We start from the raw sequence: 23034 nt of genomic DNA on the forward strand, positions 1-23034 counted from the left end.
GTTACTTTGACCCTTAAAGGGGGACCTCAAAGAAAAAAGACATCCTTAAAATCCCAATTCACTGAGTCTTCCTACACCCATCTTCACGGAGAAGGTGAAGTCTTTAGCCCTGTCTCCATGATCAGAATAAGTCACAAGAGGACATTGGAGCTTCAGCAGTTCTCTCCAAACCCAAGTTTGCATTTCAGGGAGATTTGCTTGCCCATTTCAGCTTTTCTTTTGAAAATAAAAGGGAAGGTGTGTTCTAATGACAACCATTGGGAATAATGTATGACAGAGATTCTTTCATGAAAATAGTAGCTACCTTTCCCATTGCATCTGAGAAGGACCACCAGCTAAATACCACTTAAAATTGGCATGTTAGGTAAGCAACTGACTTACTAAGCAGAAATAACAAAATATGACCTTATACACACATATACAAATGTACGTAGAAGAAAAAGCCTTTTACTGAGAGACCTGTCAAACTTTTGGTCTAAGAATTCAGACTAATTTTTAAATTTTATTTTAGCCTCATTTTACATCCAGATGAATTGTGGTACCAAAGTGAGGTTGGTTTGCCCAACCAAACAGAGCCATTAACATTTGAGAGCCTCTGCCTGCTACTGTGGTCAAGAGTCCCTATGCTTGCCCATGACCTGAGTCCTTACTGACACACACCTCTGGAGAACCAGGTCCCTCCCCCCACCCAAGACCCTAGTACTACAGGCACATTAAGAATTCTCCCACAAATGAAATGGCCTTTTTCTTTTCCTTTCTTGAGACACCCTGGCAGAGAAAATGATTGGATCAGAGGTTTCACTCACTGAAAATTTAAATTAAATAAATAATAAGTGAGAATGAGTTTTGCTCATTTGCCCATTTCTAAAGAGTACAATTATTAATTTAAATAGCACTGTATGTTGAGGCAGCCTCGAAGTTATGACAGTGGAATTGGCAGAAATTGGGTCTTTCTCAACTCAAGTTTCCTGTGCTAGCGGCTTGAAATGCTATGATATTTATTATTTTATACCTCTGCCAGACACTGTGGCGACTTCCTTACAACTACTTTTATTATGTAATTGTTAGAATTCCCCATCACAGGGAGCATTATGCCTGTAACATCCCTAAGAGGAAGCTGAAGAAGGGGAGGAGTCAAGTTCCTTGCCCAGAGGTCCCCACCTAGTAACGGGTAGGTCCAGGGCAGGGGCTGAAGCATACTGTCATACTGCCTCTTTTTGGAAAGTATCATTGTCCCCCAAAATAAGTATATTGGTAATTTAAAAAAGCAAAAATATTATATTACCACTTTGTTTTGTGTGGAAAGTGCCTTGTGTTTGGTAACCTAAGGCCTTTGACTTGGCACAAAGGAAAGGGGCTTGCAGAGTCCCAAGCAGCTTCATACACTCCCCAGGGTGGCGACCACCCTTTTTCATTAGAATATTCAGCTGCATAGAGTTTATTGTTATATCTGTAATAAATTCACCAGTCAGGAATATTGATTCTCAAATTACCAAGGAATGAACTATCAAATCACCTAGCAGTTTTCTCACTAAGATCTGCTTGAGACTTTGTGCCATAAAAATTCAAGAGTAATTTTATCAAGAAACTATTTGGAAGGCCGTCCATTCCTTGCGAGTGCTGGACAGTCATGCACTTTGTCCCTAGAGTCCTTATTTCCTCCTTTTCCCAGGGAGGCAAGGCAACCTGACTGAGGCTGGGCTCCTGTGGGCCTGAGTTGATTACCTGCCACCACTGTAGAGAAGAGACTGGGGTTGGGGACACACCCCGACTCCAGCACCTCCTGCCAGACGACCGTCCCTTCTGGTTTCCTTCTGAGCGGTGTTTCGAAGGAGCAAGTGAACCAGGAAGAGATCATAGAGGGACGTTTTGAAGAGGGGGAAGCAGAGCTCACTGCCCCATCAGCACAAAGGCTTTTCCTGTCTGCCTGTCCCCAGTCCTCTTTCCACCCCACCTTTGTTCCCTTCTCCCAATCTCCACGCAGAGAAGTTCAGTCAATCATTCTGCTTCTCCAGCTGTTTCATCTATAGGTTAAAAAAGCTGCTTTTTACAAATACTTTCCACTTACTATTGTGCTTTTAGATCTTTATTAGGTTGCTTATAAAATGTTGCATTTAATAAACTTAATTGACTCTCCAGGCTCTTTCTCAGAGCACTATAAATATCAAAAATGGTCAAATACGGCTTTTTTCTTCCTATTGTGTAATTTTTATAAATGGATAAACATGAATAAAATAATAGGGCACAAAGAAAAGGATTTTGTAAGGAAATAAAAAAGCCAACACCTTTTGTAAATTTCAGTGCTTTTCTTTACTCTGACATATCTTGTGTTTATTAAAAATTCATGTAGGGAAATTGATTTCCCATGTTCAGCTATTTGGGGGGGTATATGTACACACGTGTTTGTGTGACTAAGTACATAAGCTTGCAGTGGTAGGGTTCTATAAGAAATCAAGTTTTAATTGACAGCGAAGGAACAAATGCATTCAGAATTTGACTACTTGACTTGCTGATTTCTAATAGACTTCAAACTGGTTGGGCAGGAGTCTATACAGCTAGAGCTGACCTGGGAGAGGTGCTCAGTATGTGCTTGCTGATGGATTGACAGTAATGTGTAGAAATGGCATGCCAGAAAATGTCTAACAACTGGAAAAAGCAGCCCTGATGTACAGTGTTTGCAGATTTCCACGGTGGAAATACTCCCACCGTGGCCAGTTTTAAGTTACCAATCTGACATCACTGAACTTGAAGCTGGGAAGAGATATGAGCACTCATACCAGGACAGCTGACTCCACCACACTGTTGGATCGCTCTTGGGCTTCTTAATCAAGATTATGAATTCCTTTTAAAGTAGCTAATAGCAAGGAAGTATACATGATAAGACCTAGGTTTAAACAAATTAGAAGCACATCATTGCTAGTTTCCAGCTCTAATAATATGCGTAGTTAGTTCAGAGAGCTCAAGCTTCCCAATGAATCCATTGTTGGCTTGGGTCCTCCTGAGTCGCCATTGGCTCCTAGAGATGCACTAACCATATTGTATAAATCAAAGATTAGGGTTTAAGTTTGAAAAGAGTAAGAATATACTTATAGAAAAAGAGAAACAAAATTTTAATTTGTGTTTGTTTTATTTTTAATGTTGGAACAGTCATAGTTCCAGGTTTTCCAAAGCCTCTGGGGGCTCACTGTTAAGTGCTACAGAGAGAAGACCTCGATAATGTGGACTGAGAATAGCGCAACTGGTAAACAATGCCTACTAACTAGGCCAGTGTTTTTTCAAAAGTCATATTCCTTAGAGTCATTTCTGGAGTCATGGGAGGTGGGAGGAGAATTTAGTGTGCAGAAGAGCTGTTTTTATATTTTGAGGGTCCTGGGTAAAAGTTTATTTGCAGCCCATTTCTCAGTATTAAAAAAAAATTAAGCAGTAATTAGGTAAGCCAGACCACCTTCTATATTGGTTAAGAAAGTCAATCTGAGAAAGAATAGGTTCTTAATTATTAAAAAATCAATAGCAAGACTTACTATTCTTTTTCTCCAAGATAAATACCTAGTACCGTCCAATTTCAAATACAGTTTTTAGAAAATAAAAAAATCCCTTTTCAGACAGGTCAACTAGCATCCAAACCATTTCAGTTAGTCAAGTGTCTTAATACATCATATGAAAGTATGTCTCACTTGATTCCACATTATTTTAACATCATCCCTAGCCCCTTTTTTCATACATAACTCACATAACAGCCCCCCAAAATGCAATATAACAACCTTATCTCCACTGGTGTCTAGTTGGCACCGATCTGCCCTGACCTTAGACACAAGCCATTGTTAAGGCTATAACGCATTTACATATTTTGCAATAAAACATCAGTTATTTGCATTACTGTGTCAAGTTTTATTTGATTCTTTCACCTAAAAATGACTCATTTTCCTTTCTTGTATTTTAAAAACCAACTACTCTAAGCTTGTTTGAGAATAATCAAAAATTGCCCATTTAGCTAGAAGTCATTTTCTTTTCAAAAGGCAAATGTTATTTAATCTTTCAGCTGTTCATTGTGCCATCATAAATACTTTCTTTTCAGCACAGTTGTGGGGACTGAAATGAGCCCACTAATTGCCTCCCATTTCGACTGACATGTGGTGGTTTAGTGGAAAGAGAACACAGCAGGGAGAAGGAAATAGGAGGCTGAGAAAATGAGAGCTAATTATTTTCACTGCCTCATGTCAGGCTCTGTGTCAGCCTTGTTTTTACAAACTGGAAGGTTTAGCACTAAATAAAACAAACTGGCGTCATGTTTTTATATACTGGCAGTGTCATGGAAGCAGCTGCACATCTCAAAGACAATATAATGCCTGCGTTCGCATGGACACCATCTGACAGACACTGTGAGCCACAGCTAATGAGGACATCACAGTGGTGCCAAGTGAAAGGTGCTGAATTATGTATGATTCTTCATCAGTACAGCAATAGTCCTGTACATCATTATGAGACATTGTTTTGCTGAAGAGATTAAAACATTCTTAGTTCCAGACCTTGCAACCTAGATGCGCCAAAAGAGGTTATTAATGGAATTTTGAGGGAGAGTTTCTTGTGGATTTCTTTGGGGTTGAAAAACAAATCTCGTGGGACAAAGCCGTGATGGGTCACGACATTGTATAGATAAAGAAGAGAAGCAAATTAACCATACTTGCATTATCTTCCTTTTAAAGGCAGCATAATAAAATACAGTGTAGCGGGGTGACGCATAATGATAAATAACCCAGGTGCTATCACGGGATGCTCCACTCTCCTGCCTTTAAAACAGCAGGTTTCGGCAGCTGAGCAGGATAATAGCAACGCATGCAAAGGCGCCTTCGGAGGCCTAAATCATCAACATCTTACTACTTTTAATACCAGCATGACCAACATTTCTATCGTATTTTTATTTCATCTTGAGTTACTTCTTACATTTTGCAACAGTCGGTCGCCTGCTAGGAAACCATTTCCCTTTATTCCCCCTCTTGAATCTTAAAAAGTTTATTCCGACCTCTGTGTTTTATATATTTTTAAATGTTTCCTCAGTACAGGCCTTTGTAAGGTGGAGGGGCCTCTTTCCTGATGATCTTACTTTTCTCTGTTCACGGCAGAGGGGCGGGGTGCTGGTGGGGACTTTAAACATCAGTGTCTCTACCATTAGACTGGGCATGCCCAGGTCTGAAATTGCAATTCCAGCGCAGCTAAGTGAACGTACTGTAAACCTCTACATTTTCTGAGCCTCAGTCTGCTTATCTGTAAAATGGTATCGATAACAGGGTACATCTGTGGGGATTAAATAACATGGCTTAATCTCAAACACATGAGACAGCAACTGGCTATATACAGTGCATTCTGTATGTTTCAGTTTTGTGAAGTTCTAGAGAAGGCAAACTTAATCTATGGCGATAGAAATTGGAACAGTGGGAGCCTCTCTGGTGGCACAGGGGGGATCAACTGGGAAAGGGTCCCAGGAGACCTTTCTAGGGTAGTAAAAATAACTTGCTTGTTTGGGTGGTTGCACTGGCTCTTTAAAGTATGCACTTAAAAACATATACATTTTATTGTATGCAAATTATATCTCAATAAAAAAATATATCAACAAATTTTTTTTCTCTGTAACTTTCAGGTAAAGGTGACCTGTAGGAGCTTGAAGCCCTGATTTGGGGTCTATTTCCTTCTGAAATGTCCTGAATAATCTTGGCCTTAGATTTTTAAAGATTTATCTATAGTGTTCATATTTGCAATAAGAATTTGGTAGGAAAAAAAAGTAGAGAGATTGAGATTGTTGTCTCTTTGTCTCTGAGTCGCCCAGAATTGAAAACAATATTTAAAGTTTAATTTAGCTACCTTCAATTCCTTTTTCTATTTGGAAAAGTTACCTCTATCTTGATTTTTGTTTCTTTGTATTATTTCCTTTCTTCCTCCCCTGGTGTGCGTGCGTGCGTGTGTGTCTGCGCGCGCATGCATGTGAACAGGGATATCTAGCGTCACTTGTACTAACCTGGAACTCCAAAGAATTTTAAACAACTTGCATAGACTGTAATAGTGATTCGTCAGTAAGAGATACTTCAGCATTAACTGAGTGTTGTTTAGGATTTTATCTTCACACTGTTAAAAGTTATATTTGGCCAGTAATCTTAAATAAGAAAAAGTGTTGATGTAATTGGCAATGCTGAAGAAGTTCAAATGGAAAAAATGCTTCCTCGTCCTCCATTAACCAGGCACTTGCTCCTAAAATTATCCAGGTAACTTCATCAGCTGTCCAGATAAATGGCACATATCCTGGGTACCCAACAGAGCTGTCACTTTTCATCAGTTTCAAATGCAAAAGTTCTCCTCTCCTCAACAAAATTCCTTATGTTTCTTGTAGATTTGCACTGGGCAGCAGATTATCTGGCCAGCAGAAAGGTTTGGTAACACTTTTTTGCTATTCAACACCCTGACAAAGAACTTCCCAGTGCCAAGCTCTGCTCCTGTCATTAGTGTCTTTTCCCTATTGATTACTAATCAGCATTCCCTAGAAATGTGCATCAAGATGCAAATATGAACAGTGGAAATGTCCTCGGGTGGGAATCTAGTTATGAAATTAAAATCCATGGTAGTCAGGACTAGTCCCATGATCTGCTTGTAGAACTAAATGGGATTGGGTTGTTTCTGGTTTGGAAAGTAGGAGTCATACCTAGCCCTTGAAGCGAGGGCTGGAGGAAAGTGTTTGTGATTCCAGATACTGGCCAGATTGATCAAGAAAGAGCATACAGGCAGTGTGGCATTGCACCATATGCACATTTAGCAATGACCTTTTTCAACAATGGGAGGGGAAAATTGGCTATGTTGGACTTATCGGAGACTCGGTATTTCAGTCTCTGCCATGGAACCCTCTAAAGGAATTCATTAAGATAACTTGGATTATGTACTGACTTTGGGAGATAAATCTTCTCTGTACTGTAATTCTTACCTTTGTTAACCCATAACAAGGACAGTTCAGGCTTTAGAAAGGAAACCCGCTCTCATAGCACCAATAGGCCACTTTGGTTCAATTCTGTCTCAGATACCTCATCTTCCCAGCTTTAGTTTCTTCATCCAAGGTAAGGCTCTCTGGCTGTCAATCACATTTCACAGCCATTGTACCTCCAGACATCTGCTGTTGCTATTGGTAGGGCTGCATCAGGATCCATTCATCAGGAAAGGGTATAATTGGTGTTCTTATACAATCCATCTATGTAAAAAGATACAAGTTTGCTCCTTCTTTGACTTGTTTCATAAAATCAGTCATTGTTATGTTGCCACCTGGCTGCACCTTCTTCTTTTTTCCAACCCTCATCATTCCCAGGCATCAGAGTCAGTGCCTTCTGGATCCCCAAACTCGTGCCCAAGTAAGATGTTCTGACCTAATCTGCCTGCTCTGGCCAGATCCCTAGCCTAGACTCTCCTTGTACTTTTCTACCTGGGAAAGCTCACTACCCTCTGGCCCATTCCCTAGTCCAATAGCAAATTGGAGCTCTCTTAGTGACCAGTATTGGTAGCAATAATGATAACTTCTTTTGGAGCTTCTCTTGTTGGCCCAGTGCTGGGAACTTTATTTATATTATCTCATTTCATTCTCAGAGAGCACAGTGAGTCATTTGTGAATAAAGACAGGTTATAGAACATGGCTAAGGTTGGGAGGGAAGAAAGGTGGGGGAATTCGAATTCCTATAATTGGACTTCAGGCTTGTGATCTTTCACCTCCCCCTCCTGCTGCTCCCCTAGTAATGGCTTAATGTATAATTCTTTTCTGTATTGTTTTAATTTTAATAGAAATCCCCAAAATGTTAAACCAAATAAGTGAGTAATAGGGCCATTTCAGATCACCAGGGGTGGAATAGTTTTGGAAAAGGAGTCCTTTGAGGCCCCATGGGCTCTCTCAACATGTGGAGTTATCTGCTTTTGATTTCTGCCTGTCAGGATTTAGAGTCATTCTTACACATCCAAAGTGACTCTTGAATTGTTTCCGATTCAAAAATCAATACCCACATTTCTGTCAGTCACATCAAGTCAAAATCAATAGTTCACCCTGGTAAAAGTAAATTGTTTTGAAAACAGAGCAGTCATTCCCATGGTCTTGTTCCTGTTATTACCAAGAAACTGAAAAGGTAGCAGCTGATGATTTAATTCATCTTATTTGTATGCAAAGCTTTTCAGTAATCAATTGATTAAGAGCTCCTTACATGGCATTCCATCCAGAGCTGGGTCCTCTGGAATTCAATAATGTGTTTAAATCTTGGTGGTTGTGGAGAATGCTCATTGACACCTTGTGACTCACTGGGTAACAAAAATGCCAGGGATGCCTTGGGGTAATTTGAAATTGAACAAAAGTTAAAGAATTTCATTACTTTGTGGATTACTTTTCTTAACTAGGCAACAATTAAATCATAGATGTCCTGAAAATACCTAAGGGTTATAGCAGGGCATTGACAGATGACGTTAATTCAAATGAATGCTGTGTATTCTGTTTCTTTCTCATCCAGTTTTATAACAAGTTGTACCTCCTTTTTAATGAATGGAGAATGCCACCCTTGTCTTATAACTTCCTTGATTATGCTTTTATCGCTTCTGCAGCTATCTGCCTTTATCATTCGGGTGCACGGCTTTCTTTCAGATAAGAAAGAGAAAGGGGAATTTAGAAAGGAAAAGGCCTATAACCCTATTATATAGACCTTTGTTTCTCCAAGTTGGACTATGAGGAACAAAGAAACAGTTGCCGCACGGGAGGACCAGGAGCCACTTGATTTTCAGGGTGTATTAGCAAAATATTTTCTGGTCCTTCTCCCTCCTGCCGGTTGTCAATAGCTTGGCTCATTATGGAGCTCTGAACACCATCCAGCAAGTGGGTCCTGCCACCCCTCCCATTGCCCTTCCCATTGGCACCTCCTCCAACTTTGGGGCAAGGCCACCTTCCACCTCCACCTTTATTGGCTAGGAAATGCTTGGAAAATTTCTTAATCTGACTGAGCCCCATTTTTCTCACTCACCTATTTTTGTGAATGTCAAATAAAACAGCACAGAGGAATTACCCAGCAACATGCCTAGAGCGCAGCAAGCACTCCACAGTGTGAGTCCCTTCCCGTCAGTTCCCTCTCACCAGAGCTCTGAGCAGGCGCACTTTGGGTAGTGAGGCCATGGAGGGGTACTTGGGTTGTGGCATGGAAGAGCCAAACAGGGAATCGGGTATTTGCACACTATTCAAGTTCTTCTAACTGTGCTCTGGACTAACTTAATTCCAAAACTCAACAAGCAAAAGAAATAGAACTAAATAAACTCGGCTTGTCAAGACTTTTTATTCCAGCTACGGCCTTGAAGCTATTTCAGAGAAAAGCAATCACGACTCCAAAGAGTCATTGTCCTGCTCAGTTATCTCGAGCCCATGTTGCCAGGGTAGCAGTGGCTCCAAAACAAAGAAATACTGGGAGATTTGTCCATTCTGAGCAGTAATTTGACTTATGTTAACCCAGAGCTAGGTTTTCATATTATTGACCTTTTCCTTCACTAATTATCTCTCCATCTCATGTTTTCCGCTGGGAAAGAAGGGTTACTCCCCTCAGTGCTGGGCCCACTCTTGGCTCTGCAATTCTTTGAGAAGCTTTCCCAAAACATCAGGCTCCCCCAGGTTCCTGTTGGAGACAACAGTTTTTCCACAACTTTTTGTTAGTGCTCTTTCATAATAATTTTGTCTGGGCTTGATCAGGAAGCATTCCAGGTCTAGTGCTACAAGAGCATTTTCTAGTTTCAGCACGTAAAGTACTCAGTACATTATCTTTAATCTCTTCAAAGACTCTAAGAGAGAGGTGAATTTATAGTCCAGGGGTCCAAAGCTGATTCAAAGACATGAGTTTATTTTTTTCCTTTTAATTGCACACACAATGTTTATCCTCCAACATACTATTGCATTTTTCATACAACAAAGTTAAAAAAAGTTTACAGTGAACCCCCATATACCCACTTCCATGATTCAACCGTTAACATTTTACTCTACTTGCTTTATCACGTAGCTGTTCATCTATCTATCCCTTTAGCCATCTATCAATTCTTACTTCTTTATGCATTTCAAAATAACTTACAGACATAAGCATACTTCCTCCTAAATATTTCAGTATGTTAGAGTTCAGTAAGAAATGTACAAATCTTAAGAGTGCATCTCCTTACTTAATGCATATACCTATATAACCCAAACCTCCACCAGTAGAGCATTAGCACTCCCAGCAAGTCCCTTCATGCCCCGTTCCATTCAATCCCCATCTGCTGAAGCAACCACTCTTCTCAATTTTTTCCACGATAGATTGGTTTTGTCTGTTCTAGAGTCATATAAATGGAATTCTTAGTATGTTCTTTTTGTATAAGACTTTCACTCACTATAATGTTTTTGCAATATATCTATGTCATTATGTGCATCAGTAATTGTTCCGTTGTGTTGCCGAGTAACATCTCATTCTGCGAATATACCACAGTATATCCCTTCTTCTGTTGATGAACACTTGGCCTGCTTCCAGGTTTTTGGCTATCATGAGAAAGCTGCTCAGAGCAATACTGTACAAGACTTCCTTCATTCCTCTCAGGTGAATACCTAGGAGTAGACTTTCTGGGTCATAGAATAGGTGTATGTTTAGTTTTATGATAAATCGACAAAACTTTTTCCAAAGTGATTGTACAATTTGCACTCCCACCAATAATCTAGTAGCTCCAAATCCTGGCCAACATTTGCTATCATCAGTCTTACCTATCTGATAGGTGTATGGTAGTATCTAATTGTGGTTTCAATTTAAATTCCCCCGGTGACTAATGGTGTAGAGCACTTGATCATTACATGGTACTTTTACTGAAAATTTAACATACATCATTTAAAAAGTCAAGAGCTTTATTCAGATATTCAGCTTTTCATGTAACATTAAAGGACCTAGAAAGACTGAGCTTGTATTCCCATGTGGGGACTATCAACAGAAGCTGAGTGGTGGGTATCCCTTTAGGGCAGTTGCCCTTTAGTTCCCCAGAGTCCTTTACTCTCCCCATAACTCTGCAATACTTAGGCCAATTCTCCATTGTCATACATCACCACATTTGCAGTATTGTTTTCCTTCCTGTTAAGAAGAAAGTGAGCTCTTCCTTGAGCCCAAGTCATCATCAATGCTGGAAAAGTGAATGGTAGATCAAGAGGGCCTTATATTTTAAAAAAAAAAAAAGGTGGGAGGACCATATCTCTTTGTGTCAATGAAAAAAATATTTCTACAATGTTTAGTATGTAAATTAAATGGGTCGATTTTGAAAGATTGCAATTTCAGGCTCTATAATGAAACTGCCTGGCTTTACTCATTTTTATTATCTGCCTGGCCCCTTTAGGATTTTGAGTTTGCAACTCCTATAATAGAACACTTAAATTGATAAATTATATCTCAAGATTGCCCTAACTGGGGGTGATTTAGCTATATAAAGAGATCTAATTTCATATCCTTTTATTGAAAAAGGAGAAAAAGAAACACTCCAATAATACTTCATTTAGAATACTTCATGTGTTATAAAACATTGAGACTAAAATTTGTTTCACTTCCTCAAATTCTATAATTTTGCTTTTAATTCCAGGACTGTAAGTGGAAAATGTATATGGAGATGGATGGGGATGAAATTGCAATAACCTACATCAAAGATGTGACATTCAACACTAACCTACCTGATGCAGAGATTGTAAAGATGACAAAGGTAGGGTTCTATTTATGGCTTAAAAGCTTTATTGAATTCACAGATATCAAACAAAGACATTAAAATACCTCAGCAGCGAGCTTTTGTGCTGTTGATGCTCACATTAGCTCAGCCTCTAGCTGGCTGTTGAAAGGCACATTTTATTTAGCAGATTGAGATCATAATAGTTTTTGTTAAAATTCCACTTATGCTGTGTGAACTAAAAAGTACTACAAAAAGTGTCGTTTAATTCTTTTTATTTTTTTCTACATTTCTTTATGCTTATTCTGTCATTTGCTAAAGAAAAGAACATGCTAAAGATGAAAATATTTACCTTGAATTTCAGGTCATTTTAAACTTTGAAAAACTTATAAGGAGGAAGGCTTTCTGGGTTGTGCTCAGTTTCTTGAAGGACAGTGAGGAGTTTAGTTATGAGGCATGTGAAGTCTTCACTGCTTCCTGAGCTTCACACCTATGAATTCCTGGAATGGCCAGAGAGCATGTTTCTACTTTAAGGTTGGTGGTAGAAGCCTGCCCATTAAAACACTGAAGAAAGACTTAGAGAAATGCTTAGCTTCTCCTCAAAATAAAATAAAATAAAGAAATTCAATTCCACCCCAGTCACACTGGAAAAATACATACAAGACTTCAATTATCAACAACTTCAGGTAAATAACCACTGTAGCAATAGCACAGTGAACCTTGAACTTCATGTGAGCCATTAACTCATATACTATTAAGTGCGTATTTGGTTTCAATGAAAAAAATGGGGTTGGTAGCAAAGAAGAACCAGGGTATGCGCACATGTGGGGAAATGAAAAGAGTCTTCAAAGCCACAGCATTAGACTTGCAAATATGTTCCCTTCCCAGGCATAAAATTGCTAAACACCCAAGTCCTTTTAATTGACAAGTGTGTTCATCAAGTAGATTGATTTGAAATTCATTGTTTGACTTCCCTGAGTAATAGAGTTGTTTCAATGGTGTTATTTATCTGTAAAGGTTATGATCAGGTTGGAACTTTCCTTTATGTTGTTGGGACCTACTGTTGTGATGTCTGAAGACTGGACAGGTACTTCTCTCCTCCCCACCTGTGCTGTCTCTTGGTTGCAGCAGTTGTTCATGGAAGGAAAGTGTTCATGGCAGAAATAACAGGGTGGAGGTGTAAAACCAAATACAAGTGTTTCAACTATAATGCCATATATGCATTCTTGAGGAACCACATCGTCTACAAAATCACACACCGACATTAACAGGGCTTATATGGAAAATAGGTTTGCAGTAGACCACTCAAAATCTGTAGAACTTTTTAACACCAACAGAAGCGATAATGATTTAAATTAAAACAATAACAACAACAGCAAAACAAGAAGAAAAAAAAAACCTCGACTAGCCCAGTTAAATTTCACCCAAATTTGCTTTGTACCCAGCTCACAGCCACTAAGTCATTTGCAGCCTTTAACCTGGAATAAAGGTGGATTGGGAGAGGAGAGGAGAGATTCATTTCTAATAATGACCATTTTTATCAAAATTAAAATAGGATCCAAGGCATACACTTCTTCGTTAATCCTTTGTTGTACTATAGTGGGGAAATGACTCCACAGTTTCGTTTGCATGCACAGCTTTGCTGGACAGCCAGAAATAATGGGAAGCAGAGTAGTTGCTGGAGCCGCTGAACCAGCCAGTGTTTGTACTCAAAGAAGGCACTTCTGAGTCTCCTTCTATTGGTAAGGCTTTCTCTTCATTGTGAGAAAGCTTTCTGCTGATGCTTCAAAATATTAGCATGAATTAATGACCTAATGATAGGATTGAGTAATACAGCAGAAAATGGAAAATTGTGGGAGACCAGGACTAGATGTTTGTAAATATATGAAAGAGTGTCTTATGAAAACCAAAACCCCAAACATTAGCATGTTGTGAGTAATCACATGTGAACCAACATGACTTTCATGATAATCTGACTTTATGCTCCTGTATGCCAATTGTGTACGGGGCAGATGGCCCCAAAGAAACAGGCCGTAGCAGGGCAGGCTGTATCATTGCGCTGCACCATTTAACTTTTGTTTTTCAGCCCCCGTTTGTAATGGAGAAGTGGATTGTAGGAATACCAGAAAATCAGACCGTAGAATGTACTGTCACATATGCGGTAAGCTTGGGGCAGGTGGGGTGGAGGCGCTGGTGGCTTAGGGATTTCTTTGCTCCCTCAGAGTGCTTAAAATTTATTTAAACAACATGAATGGGAAGATCAATATAATTATGCAAAGTGTTGGGAAGGAAAGAGAATAAGATACACTTACTTAGACTGAGATTGAGATAGTCATTCATTCACTTATCAGTTAATGGCTGAGCACCTCCTATATGCCACATCATGTGTTAGGTACTGGGGAATCTCAGTGACCAAAACAGGGTGCTTAGAGTTTAGGGGTGAGGGTAGATCAGTGATTCTTGACAGGACTGACTCAACCTATACAATCACCTAGGGATGAGGAAGATCTATTATCAAAAACATATTCCATAGATTTTATATGCAGAATATTACACAAACTTACACTATAAAATTATGCTATTAAAATTAAAATTCATATATTTAGCAAATACCTAGTGATGAGCCCTGTTCTGTGATAAGGATAGACTAAATCTTTACTGTCTTGAGGCTTATATTCCAGTGGGGGTAGATAGCTAATAAATAGGTAACAAATAAGTAAGTAATGTCAGGGAGTGATAAATACTATCCAGAAAATAATGAGCCTTGAACATGAGATTGCGTGACCAGGGCATGCCTCTCCTGTGAGGAGGAGGAAGCAAGAAACAGCAGAGGAAATGTCAGTGCAAGTTCCTGAGGCACAGAGGACATCTACAAAGCTAGGGAGGTGAGTGGAGCTGGGACAAGGAGCCTCATGGCCAAGGTGAGGAGTTTGGATTTACTGTAAGCACAGTGGGGAGCCAAGTGCTTAAAAATAATCTAATTGTGTGTTAAAAATTAGCAAGACTTCATGGATGGTGGAACATACAAGATAGAGAAACCCTGCAGTAATGGGACAGAGGGGAAGAGTTATAGCCCAGAATCCTGGCACACATGAAAATATTAGTATGCATCTTCCATCAATAGGATGTGCGTTTCATTCAATTATTCATTCAAGAAACATTCAGTAAGGATCTGCCGTGACTTAGGCCCTATAAGAGGAGTTTACACCTGTTTTATCTCATTGATCTTGTGTAAATATGGAAAGATAGGTACCATTATCTTCAACTGGCAGCTTGGGAAACCAGGCTCTGAGAGATGAAAGGTAGCCCCAAAGTTTGGAGTAGTCAGTATTATTGCTGGTGGAATCACGCCCGGGTCCTCTGTAAATGCAGTCTCTGCTTTTCCCAGCAGTCAGATGTAGGAAGTCAACCTCAAATTGGACTCCTTCACTGCTGCAGTGTGTTGGTCCTCTGAGCCACCAGGGTCTGGATTTTCAGCAGTAGGATCCAAACCCTGGCCAGTTTGCTTCCCCAGGGTGACTCGATGCTGGAAGCCAGTGGTATTTAGCAGTTATTTATGCTCACCAGCCAGGGGGCACAGCTTCTGGGGGGGGGGGGGTGAGGCACCTGAGAAATAGCATTAATTGTCCATTGTTGCTTGCAGGATACAAAATCTAAAAAAGGAGGTTGATTGGTCTTTTAGTCAAATTACCATATTTAGGCAAATTGTACAAATACGTCACTTAATGCACTTACAATAGTCTTCTAAGGAGTTAAATTGAAGTGATATGATAACCTGATTTTCTCTTTCCTGTTTGTAAACGTGAGTATATCTGGTTATAGGTTTCTCTGGTTTTTTTTACAGAGCGATGTTAGAGCTCCAAAAAGCACTAAACATGTTCATACAATTCAGTGGAAAAGAATGAAACCTGAGGATGAAGTGAAAGTTGTCCAACTTGCCATTCAGACATTATTCTCCAACTCAGAGGGCAACCCTAGAAGCAGGTCCGACTCAAGTAAGTCAGATGTGTACTAGACTAAATTTCAACATTAACTACCAAATTCTCACCCCAGGGGCAAGTGCCAGTCTGTGAATAGATACATCTTTCTAATATAATACTTCCTTCTTCTGTTTTTTGAATATTGGTTTTAAATAGTAGTTATAGATTTATGAGCATATTACAATAAATGTCAATATTTGGATAACTATGAGAGAAGATGAAAATTGATGGTTGATTATGTTATAGTGGTAAATAAAATATGTATGTCTATTTATACACATATATATTTCATTTTCAAAATTTTAGATAAAGATATTGATCTTTTATCTAACATTCCTATGAAGGCACTGCTATCACTGGGGCAGCTTCCTGAATCCTGAACGCTGTGGGTACATCAATGCCCAGGAATGACATGAGGTGGGAAGGTGGGAGGGAGGAAAAATAAAGGCAGGGAAGGACAGAAAAAGAGAAAACCTGAAGTGCAGGTGATGGATAGTGGTGATGGTAATTACAGATGATATAAAGAAGTAATTCAGAAATAACATGGAGGAAGGTCGTCTAAGTTGATGGTAAATTGGTCATTGTTTGCTATATTCAGGGAAGAGGTTCTGACCTTCACCTTTGCGGGTCCAGAAACTCGAATGCAACCCAGAGTTAGGTTCTGCAGGACTGTAACAAGCTAAAAAACACACAGGAGGTGGATGCATAAACCCCATGCAATTCAGGTTTTCCCACAAGAAATATACCTGCAAACGAACCAGAAATAAATGTTTTCTGACCAGTACATTTTTTTCCCAAGAAGAAAATACACCCGAGAAGTCAGAGCAGAAGGTTTTTGGTCAACATGAAAACAAAGTACGCAGGTGGCCTAGTGTGTTATGAGACCCTAGCTACATGCCCTCTACTATAAGGGCTGCCTTGCCAACCAGACCAGGTATTTTTAAATATCCACCAGCCAGGGGGCCCAGAACCCTGGACAGTACTCCAAACCCACCAGCAAATTCTTCGAGAGCATGCTGGACCTGCCTTCCTCTGTCAGCACAGTTGATTTGGTTATTTTCTTTCTCAGTTAATCACGAGCAGATATTCTGACCACTGTGATTTGGCTTGAGCTTTAACCAGCCCCCTGAGCCACACACACCTCTTCAACCACCTCTTAGAGCATGCTGTCTGCGTGCCTGACTAACCCATAGAGTGGGCAGTGAGCCTCCCTAGCTTCTCTACAGAAGGCACTCTGATTTTCACTTCTTTCATTTGCTAATTCAACAGTCTTGTGTTGCATGCTTACTATCATTTTTAAGGACTTCTTTCTATAATAATTTTCCTCTCCCAGATAATTAACATTTTACTTCTGTAGGGCTTTCACAGCCACGATCCCATTGAAATCTGTGGGATCTTTTTCTTTCCACTTCTGCTGTGTTTTTCTCTTTTACTGAAAGCTGGTATTCTGTTTCCCAAGCTACATGACACACAATACCTGCCAACTGCTTCCAAGGTTTACATTGTTCAAATCCCACCACTCTGAGCCGCACCAAAGAGATACTCTTATCAGTCCCAATTCCAGTTTCCCCGGGGTAAGACTTATTGGTGCTATTTTTTTTCTTCAAGCATTCTCCTCTGAACCAATTAACTGTGTCAAGAGGGGCAGGTAGTAGTGGGCGGTGAAGACCTTCTGGGCAAGATACTGTAACCATGTGGGTGGGGACATTCCCAAAAGGTGACAACAGGCAGACATCTAATAGGTGTCCTCTATTTCTGTTAAATCTAAATCTCTTGGGAGAAAGCAAATTAGAGATTTCTCTAAGAGTGTCCACAGGAATAGTCGGTACCCTTCAATCTCCCAGTGGAATGGCTTTGGGTAAACTTTTCCCTCTGATTATTAACTAGAGAGGTTACAGGATAAGAGAGGGGCTTGACCTCCCTTAGACTTACTCCACTTTTAGCTAGTTTGCCTCCCTTCCTTCCTTCTTGTATTTCTTTTTGCCTTTTGATGTGCAAGCTGAGAAGATACCACCTGGATCAGTTAGATTTTTTTTTTTTTTTTCAGCTGCAATTAATAGGAAATCCCACTTCAACTGACTCCTTCCCAATAGAACAAAGTGTGGTCCCAGCACCAGCAACCTCAGGATCAAGGGAACTTGTAGAAATGCAAATTCCCAAGCCCACCCCAGATCTGCTGAATCAGAAACTGGGGGTAAGGACCAGCACTCTGCATTTTAATAAACCCTCTAGGTGATTCATGAAACCATGAATCTTAACATAATAAAATGTATTTTCCATAACAAGAAGTCCGAAGGTACGCTGGGGTCCAGGTGCAGTAAGATGAGCCAGCTCAGCCACATTAAGGACGAGGAACTAACCTTTCCTTCTTTCCACTCTGCCACCCTTAATGTTGCCTTTGCCCTCATCGTAGTTCCTCTCGTGTTCACAGTTACCACATAAAGATATGTCATGGCAACACAGAGGAAATGAGAGGTCAATCCCTTCCTGTTCTCTCGTTTATGAATGAAAAAGACTTGCCTAGAAACCCCCAGCAGATTACCCCTCAGGTTACTTGGGTCAAAGCCGAACATCATGTCCACTCCCAAACATGACATTACTCCCTGTGGCTGCCCCTAGAGCCAGAATGTCATCAGCTTTCCCAGAGGCATGTGGCTCCATGGAGGGGGCTGGATACTGAACAAAATCTGGGTTCTGCTGGAAGCTAAACCCAGGGAAGTCAAGAAAGGAGGAAGGCATTGTGGAGGATGAAGGCTGTGATGAGTATCTGGACTCACTCTTGTAAGAGATCATCTGTATCTGGACAGTCACCTCAGGGTTGTGAGTCACCTGTGCAGGGCAGTGAGGGAGGCAACTTGCTAGCAGAGAGAAGTGAGCACCGTCTGTTCTTCTCCAGAAGCTCCCTCTGACACATAGGGCCAGAGGAGCTCAGGCAGGACCTCTAGGAACTTGAGAATATGGGCAACCTCGTTCGGGCACCAGAGAAGACAGAAAAGACCCAGGATATGAGGAACTTGTTTACCACTGAAATATATACTAAATGGTTCTTGTTAATTGACCATTTTCTTTTACCTTAACTTCTTCCTGTGTGCCATGAAGCTTCATTTTCCATGAAAAAAAATTTTTTTTCTTATTTCTGAACTTCAGGAATCTCTCCTCTGGAGATATGAACTGTCTTTCTTCCAAACACTCTCTAACTGTCTCAACTGTTGGAATCAGATTTCTTTTCTCTGCACTTAGAATTCTCAAGGATTTAAAAGGGCTGGCTGGCAAAATGCCTCTTGTTTACTAAACGTACCCCTGCCATCCAAACACACTTACACAACAATTTCAGAAGTGACAACGTGGCTAAGTGGGAAGAAGATGGGATTTAGAAGAACCTGGAATTATTAGCTGAGTGACTTTGGGCTAGTTACTTGTTTCCCAAACTTTCTCCTCCTTTATAGAATAAGATTATTAGTATTTACCTGAGGAGATTTTGGGAGGATTAAATGAGATAATATAAGTAAAGCATATGGAACAAGGCCAGTCATGTAGCATATACTCAGTAAGTGTGAATGCCTTTTAAAAAGTATTTATAATAATAAAGGTAATCTCCTTATACCTAGCCTAGAATTTCTATGAATGGTAAGATTTAGAGCATCCTACACAGGCTTGAATTACTAAGAGACGGGCTTATGAATCAGGCATGCATCTTTGCAGTGACTCAAGAAATGCTCATTTCCATTTCTTCTGCAGTTGCTGATTGCCAGTGGTTAGATACTCTGAGGATGCGGCAGATAGCATCCAACTCTTCTCTCCAGCGTTCCCAGAGCAATCCTATTCTGGGGTCTCAATTCTACCCCTATTTCAACGACCAGGATTCCTATGCTGCTGCTGTGAGGCGAACCCAGGCGCCCATTAAGTATCAACAGATTACACCTATAAACCAATCCAGAAGCTCCTCTCCTACTCAGTATGGGCTGACTAAAAACCTCTCTTCTCTGCATCTCAACTCCAGGGACAGTGGCTTTTTCAGTGTCGCTGCTGACAACTCTTCAGAGAGGGCTCCATACTCAGGTAGAAGTCGAAACAAATACAATCGTGGCAGTGTGTCCCTTGGTTCATCTCCTAGAGGAAGGTACAGTGGAAAGGGTCAGCACGCCACTCCTTCCAGAGAGAGATATTCTGAAAAATTCTACAGAGTTAATCAGTCAGCACTCAATACACATCAGTCACCTGACTTCAAGCGAAGCCCAAATGACCGCCATCGACCCTGGGCCATACCAGGGATGCCTTTGCACCCTAAGACTGACTCAGGAGCCAGTGAAGAGGAGAACAAAATCAGTGAAGGAGGATGGACCAAAGTGGAATACCGGAAGAAGCCCCACAGGCCCTCTCCTGCCAAGACTAACAGAGAAAGAGCCAGAGGAAACTACCGCGGAAGGAGAACCTTTTGATGAATTGAACTAGATGAATTACCCTAAGCCAGCTTTTTTCTTTTTTAATGTAATGGATTTTGATAATATGATGCCTTCAGATAGAATTGACAAAAAGACAACTTTCCCACTTTTAGATTTGGGAAAAACTTTCCAATTGAAACCATTGCCAAACCACAACTAAAATTATGGATGTTGGTTGATCAATGATGGTAACTAGACTTACTCATAACTATACATATTTTTCCCCTGAATTAACATTTTTAGGGGAGGGAATATGCCATCATATCATCCTAATGATTGTTGGTCTGGTTAGCGGGGTCTCAACTAGGGCAAGGTTAAGTGGGGCATTCATCTTGGGTGCAGAATTTAAGGAAGCACCCAAAAGCTCAGTAATCAGGAGAAATGATATGCTAATTAAATATTTAAATAAATGAAAATTAATGCAAAAAATATGTGACCAAACAAAAGCAAAATCCTAGATAAAGACAGAATCAATATTAATGATTTTTCTTTTTGTCTAAGGCTCCAATATAACTTGGCAAGGCACTGTTACTGATCCTGTCTTTATTGGAAATTTTGATATTTTGTTCATCATGAATGTTTTGCATTAATTTTCTTTTAAAAATATTGCACTTATCTTGATGGCTGAGGTTTGGTTTTGAGGGGTTTTCTTGCTGTCCCCCCTCCTTAAATTTTGTACCCAAGGCAAGTGGTTCACTGTCCCTCACCCTGTCTCAACATTGTTGGTTAGTATTTATTTTAGTAATATATTTTGGGTTTTATTATTCTCAGAGATGAACTGATTTGGCTTGTCATTTTTAAGCAATAAAAGATGTTATTGTCCTGGCTGGTGTAGCTCAGTTGCTTGGAGCACCGTACCATAGACCAAAAGGTCACAGATTTGCTTCCCAGTCAGGGCAGATACCCTGGTTGTGGGTTCGATCCCTAGTTGGGTTGTGTAGGAAAAGGCAATCAATTGATGTTTCTCTGTCACATCAGGGTTCCCTTCTCTCTCTCTCTCTCTCTCTCTCTCTCTCTCTCTCTCTCTCTTTCCCTCTCTCTAATCTGAAAATAATGAAAAAAAAAAAATGTCCTTGGTGAGGATTTAAAAAAAAAGTGTTACTGGACTTAATGTTGATTATGATGAATATCTCATTCATTAAGACTCATCAGAAACCAAAGATTTAAACTGCCTAAGAGATCTGAGGTTATTTCTTTTCCTAAGCAAACAGGGGCTTTTGAATATTATTTTCTACATTTTACCAAAGTAGAGCAAAGAGGGGAAAAATTGACAGTCTGTAAAGACCTGTTGGGATGTCAGAAATCTAAAATCTGTAAGAAAACCAACACAGAGCAGGATAATAATATTATGCCAAAAGCCAGAGAAATTTAAAATTGCTCACATCCTTGTTTCAGCAAGACAGTAGATACTATCCTTGCAGCAAGAAAGCTCTAAGCAGCTGGGAGTAGAGGTATCCAGTGTGGGAGCTGAGGAAACTGCCTGCCATTCAGGACAGGAATTGTGGGATCCGACTTGTGAAATTCCTCATATTTTACAAACCAACAAGGCAGGGGCAACAAAATTATTACATGTCAAATAAATAAACATCGCTTTCAATATATTCTAATATTCTGTTCAACATTCACTCACCCTGAGTATCACGTGGCCTCTGCCCTGTGTAGGGTTCACAATGATGACCCACTGATAATTTCGTAGGGCTGAGTTCTCTTTTAATAGAAATCAGTCATCAAGTATGTGCATTTATTATTCCTAGGGTGGCTGCCCTGCTCTAATACTTTGCTTGGGCCTGGTGGGGAAAACTGTATTTGGGTAGCATTAAAGTCAAGGTTGTAGAAAATGATCTTTCTTTAAATCTAAACGTCACTTCAAAAACTCAATTTTATGTCTTACTCTTTGCCATCTGCATTTACAAGCAAAAGCACTGGGAACTGGTGAAATCAAAGAGTGAGAATTCTTTTCCATCTTGAATACCTTCTTTAAGGGTTTAAGCTGTGCTCCTTTCTCACTAAGCTTAAATCAACCACAGTCTGTTTTAAATTACGTTTCCCCTTGTTTTTTGTCCATAGTTAAATGTGAAGAAAAATGTGCTAATGCCAAGTAAGCTATCTTAATGGCATGCTACTTCCAAATGCAATAAAATATTTTCTTTGTTTAGAATTTTTGGTTAAGTAGCTAAACACAGGATCTTAACTGAGTCACTATGAAAGAATCACAAACTATGACTTTACACAACCAAAATGTGAATTCTGGGAAATTATTTAATAAGACTAGTTGAAAAGGGTGTTTTTTGTTTGTTTTTTAAGATTTCATTTATTTATTTATATTTAGAGAAATGGGAAGGGAGTGAGAAAATGAGAGAGAGAAACATTGATGCATGAGAGATACACAGATCTGCTGCTTCTCTCCTGCCCCCAGCTGGAGACCTGGCCTGCAACCCAGGCACATGCCCTGACCAGGAATGGAACCGAACTGGTGACCTTTCAGTTCGGTTTGCGTGCCGGCACTCAATCCACTGAGCCACACCAGCCAGGGCTGAAAAGGGTTTTAAAAGGTGCTACACAAACAATTGTTTGTGCATGCTGTTTTCCCCTTCTTGCTTTTTAGGGTTAGAGAATCCAAGATGGTAGTAAAATAATGACCTCCACCCTGTTTAATGTAGTAGCTGATCACAAAGAAGTTATTCCAACAGTCTACAAAATTGAGTGCCTTATAATGTTGCAACTACATAAGCGAGACTGAACACTCTGAGGCAGTGAATAGGGTAAGCAAGAGGTTTTATTGCCGGCGGCCGGCCTGAGACCAAAGTCTCTAACAAGGCACCGACGCCAAATGGAGTTGGGATAGGGCTTTATAAGGGCTTTGCTTGTTCTTCTGCGAGTAGTAGCCTTGGGAAGTGGGGGCTGGGCAGGGCTGC

At 40.1% G+C, this 23034-nt stretch overlaps 1 protein-coding gene across 2 annotated transcripts in view; it reads left to right on the forward strand.

The window, feature by feature from the left end:
* MAP3K20 (mitogen-activated protein kinase kinase kinase 20) overlaps nt 1–20941 on the forward strand; it is a 152880-nt gene extending 131939 nt beyond the window's left edge. For both annotated transcript variants that reach the window (XM_090280777.1, XM_090280784.1), the window contains exons 17-20: nt 11620–11736; nt 13784–13858; nt 15542–15692; nt 19416–20941. In XM_090280777.1, coding sequence (XP_090136903.1) covers nt 11620–11736; nt 13784–13858; nt 15542–15692; nt 19416–20116 — 1044 coding nt within the window. In that variant the 3' untranslated portion in view covers nt 20117–20941. The remainder of the gene's footprint in view (nt 1–11619; nt 11737–13783; nt 13859–15541; nt 15693–19415) is intronic.
* The last annotated feature ends 2093 nt before the right edge of the window (nt 20942–23034 follow it).

The sequence above is a fragment of the Furipterus horrens genome, unplaced genomic scaffold, assembly GCF_987537825.1.
Source record: "Furipterus horrens unplaced genomic scaffold, mFurHor1.1.pri manual_scaffold_1, whole genome shotgun sequence".
NCBI classification, from domain to species: Eukaryota; Metazoa; Chordata; class Mammalia; order Chiroptera; family Furipteridae; genus Furipterus; species Furipterus horrens.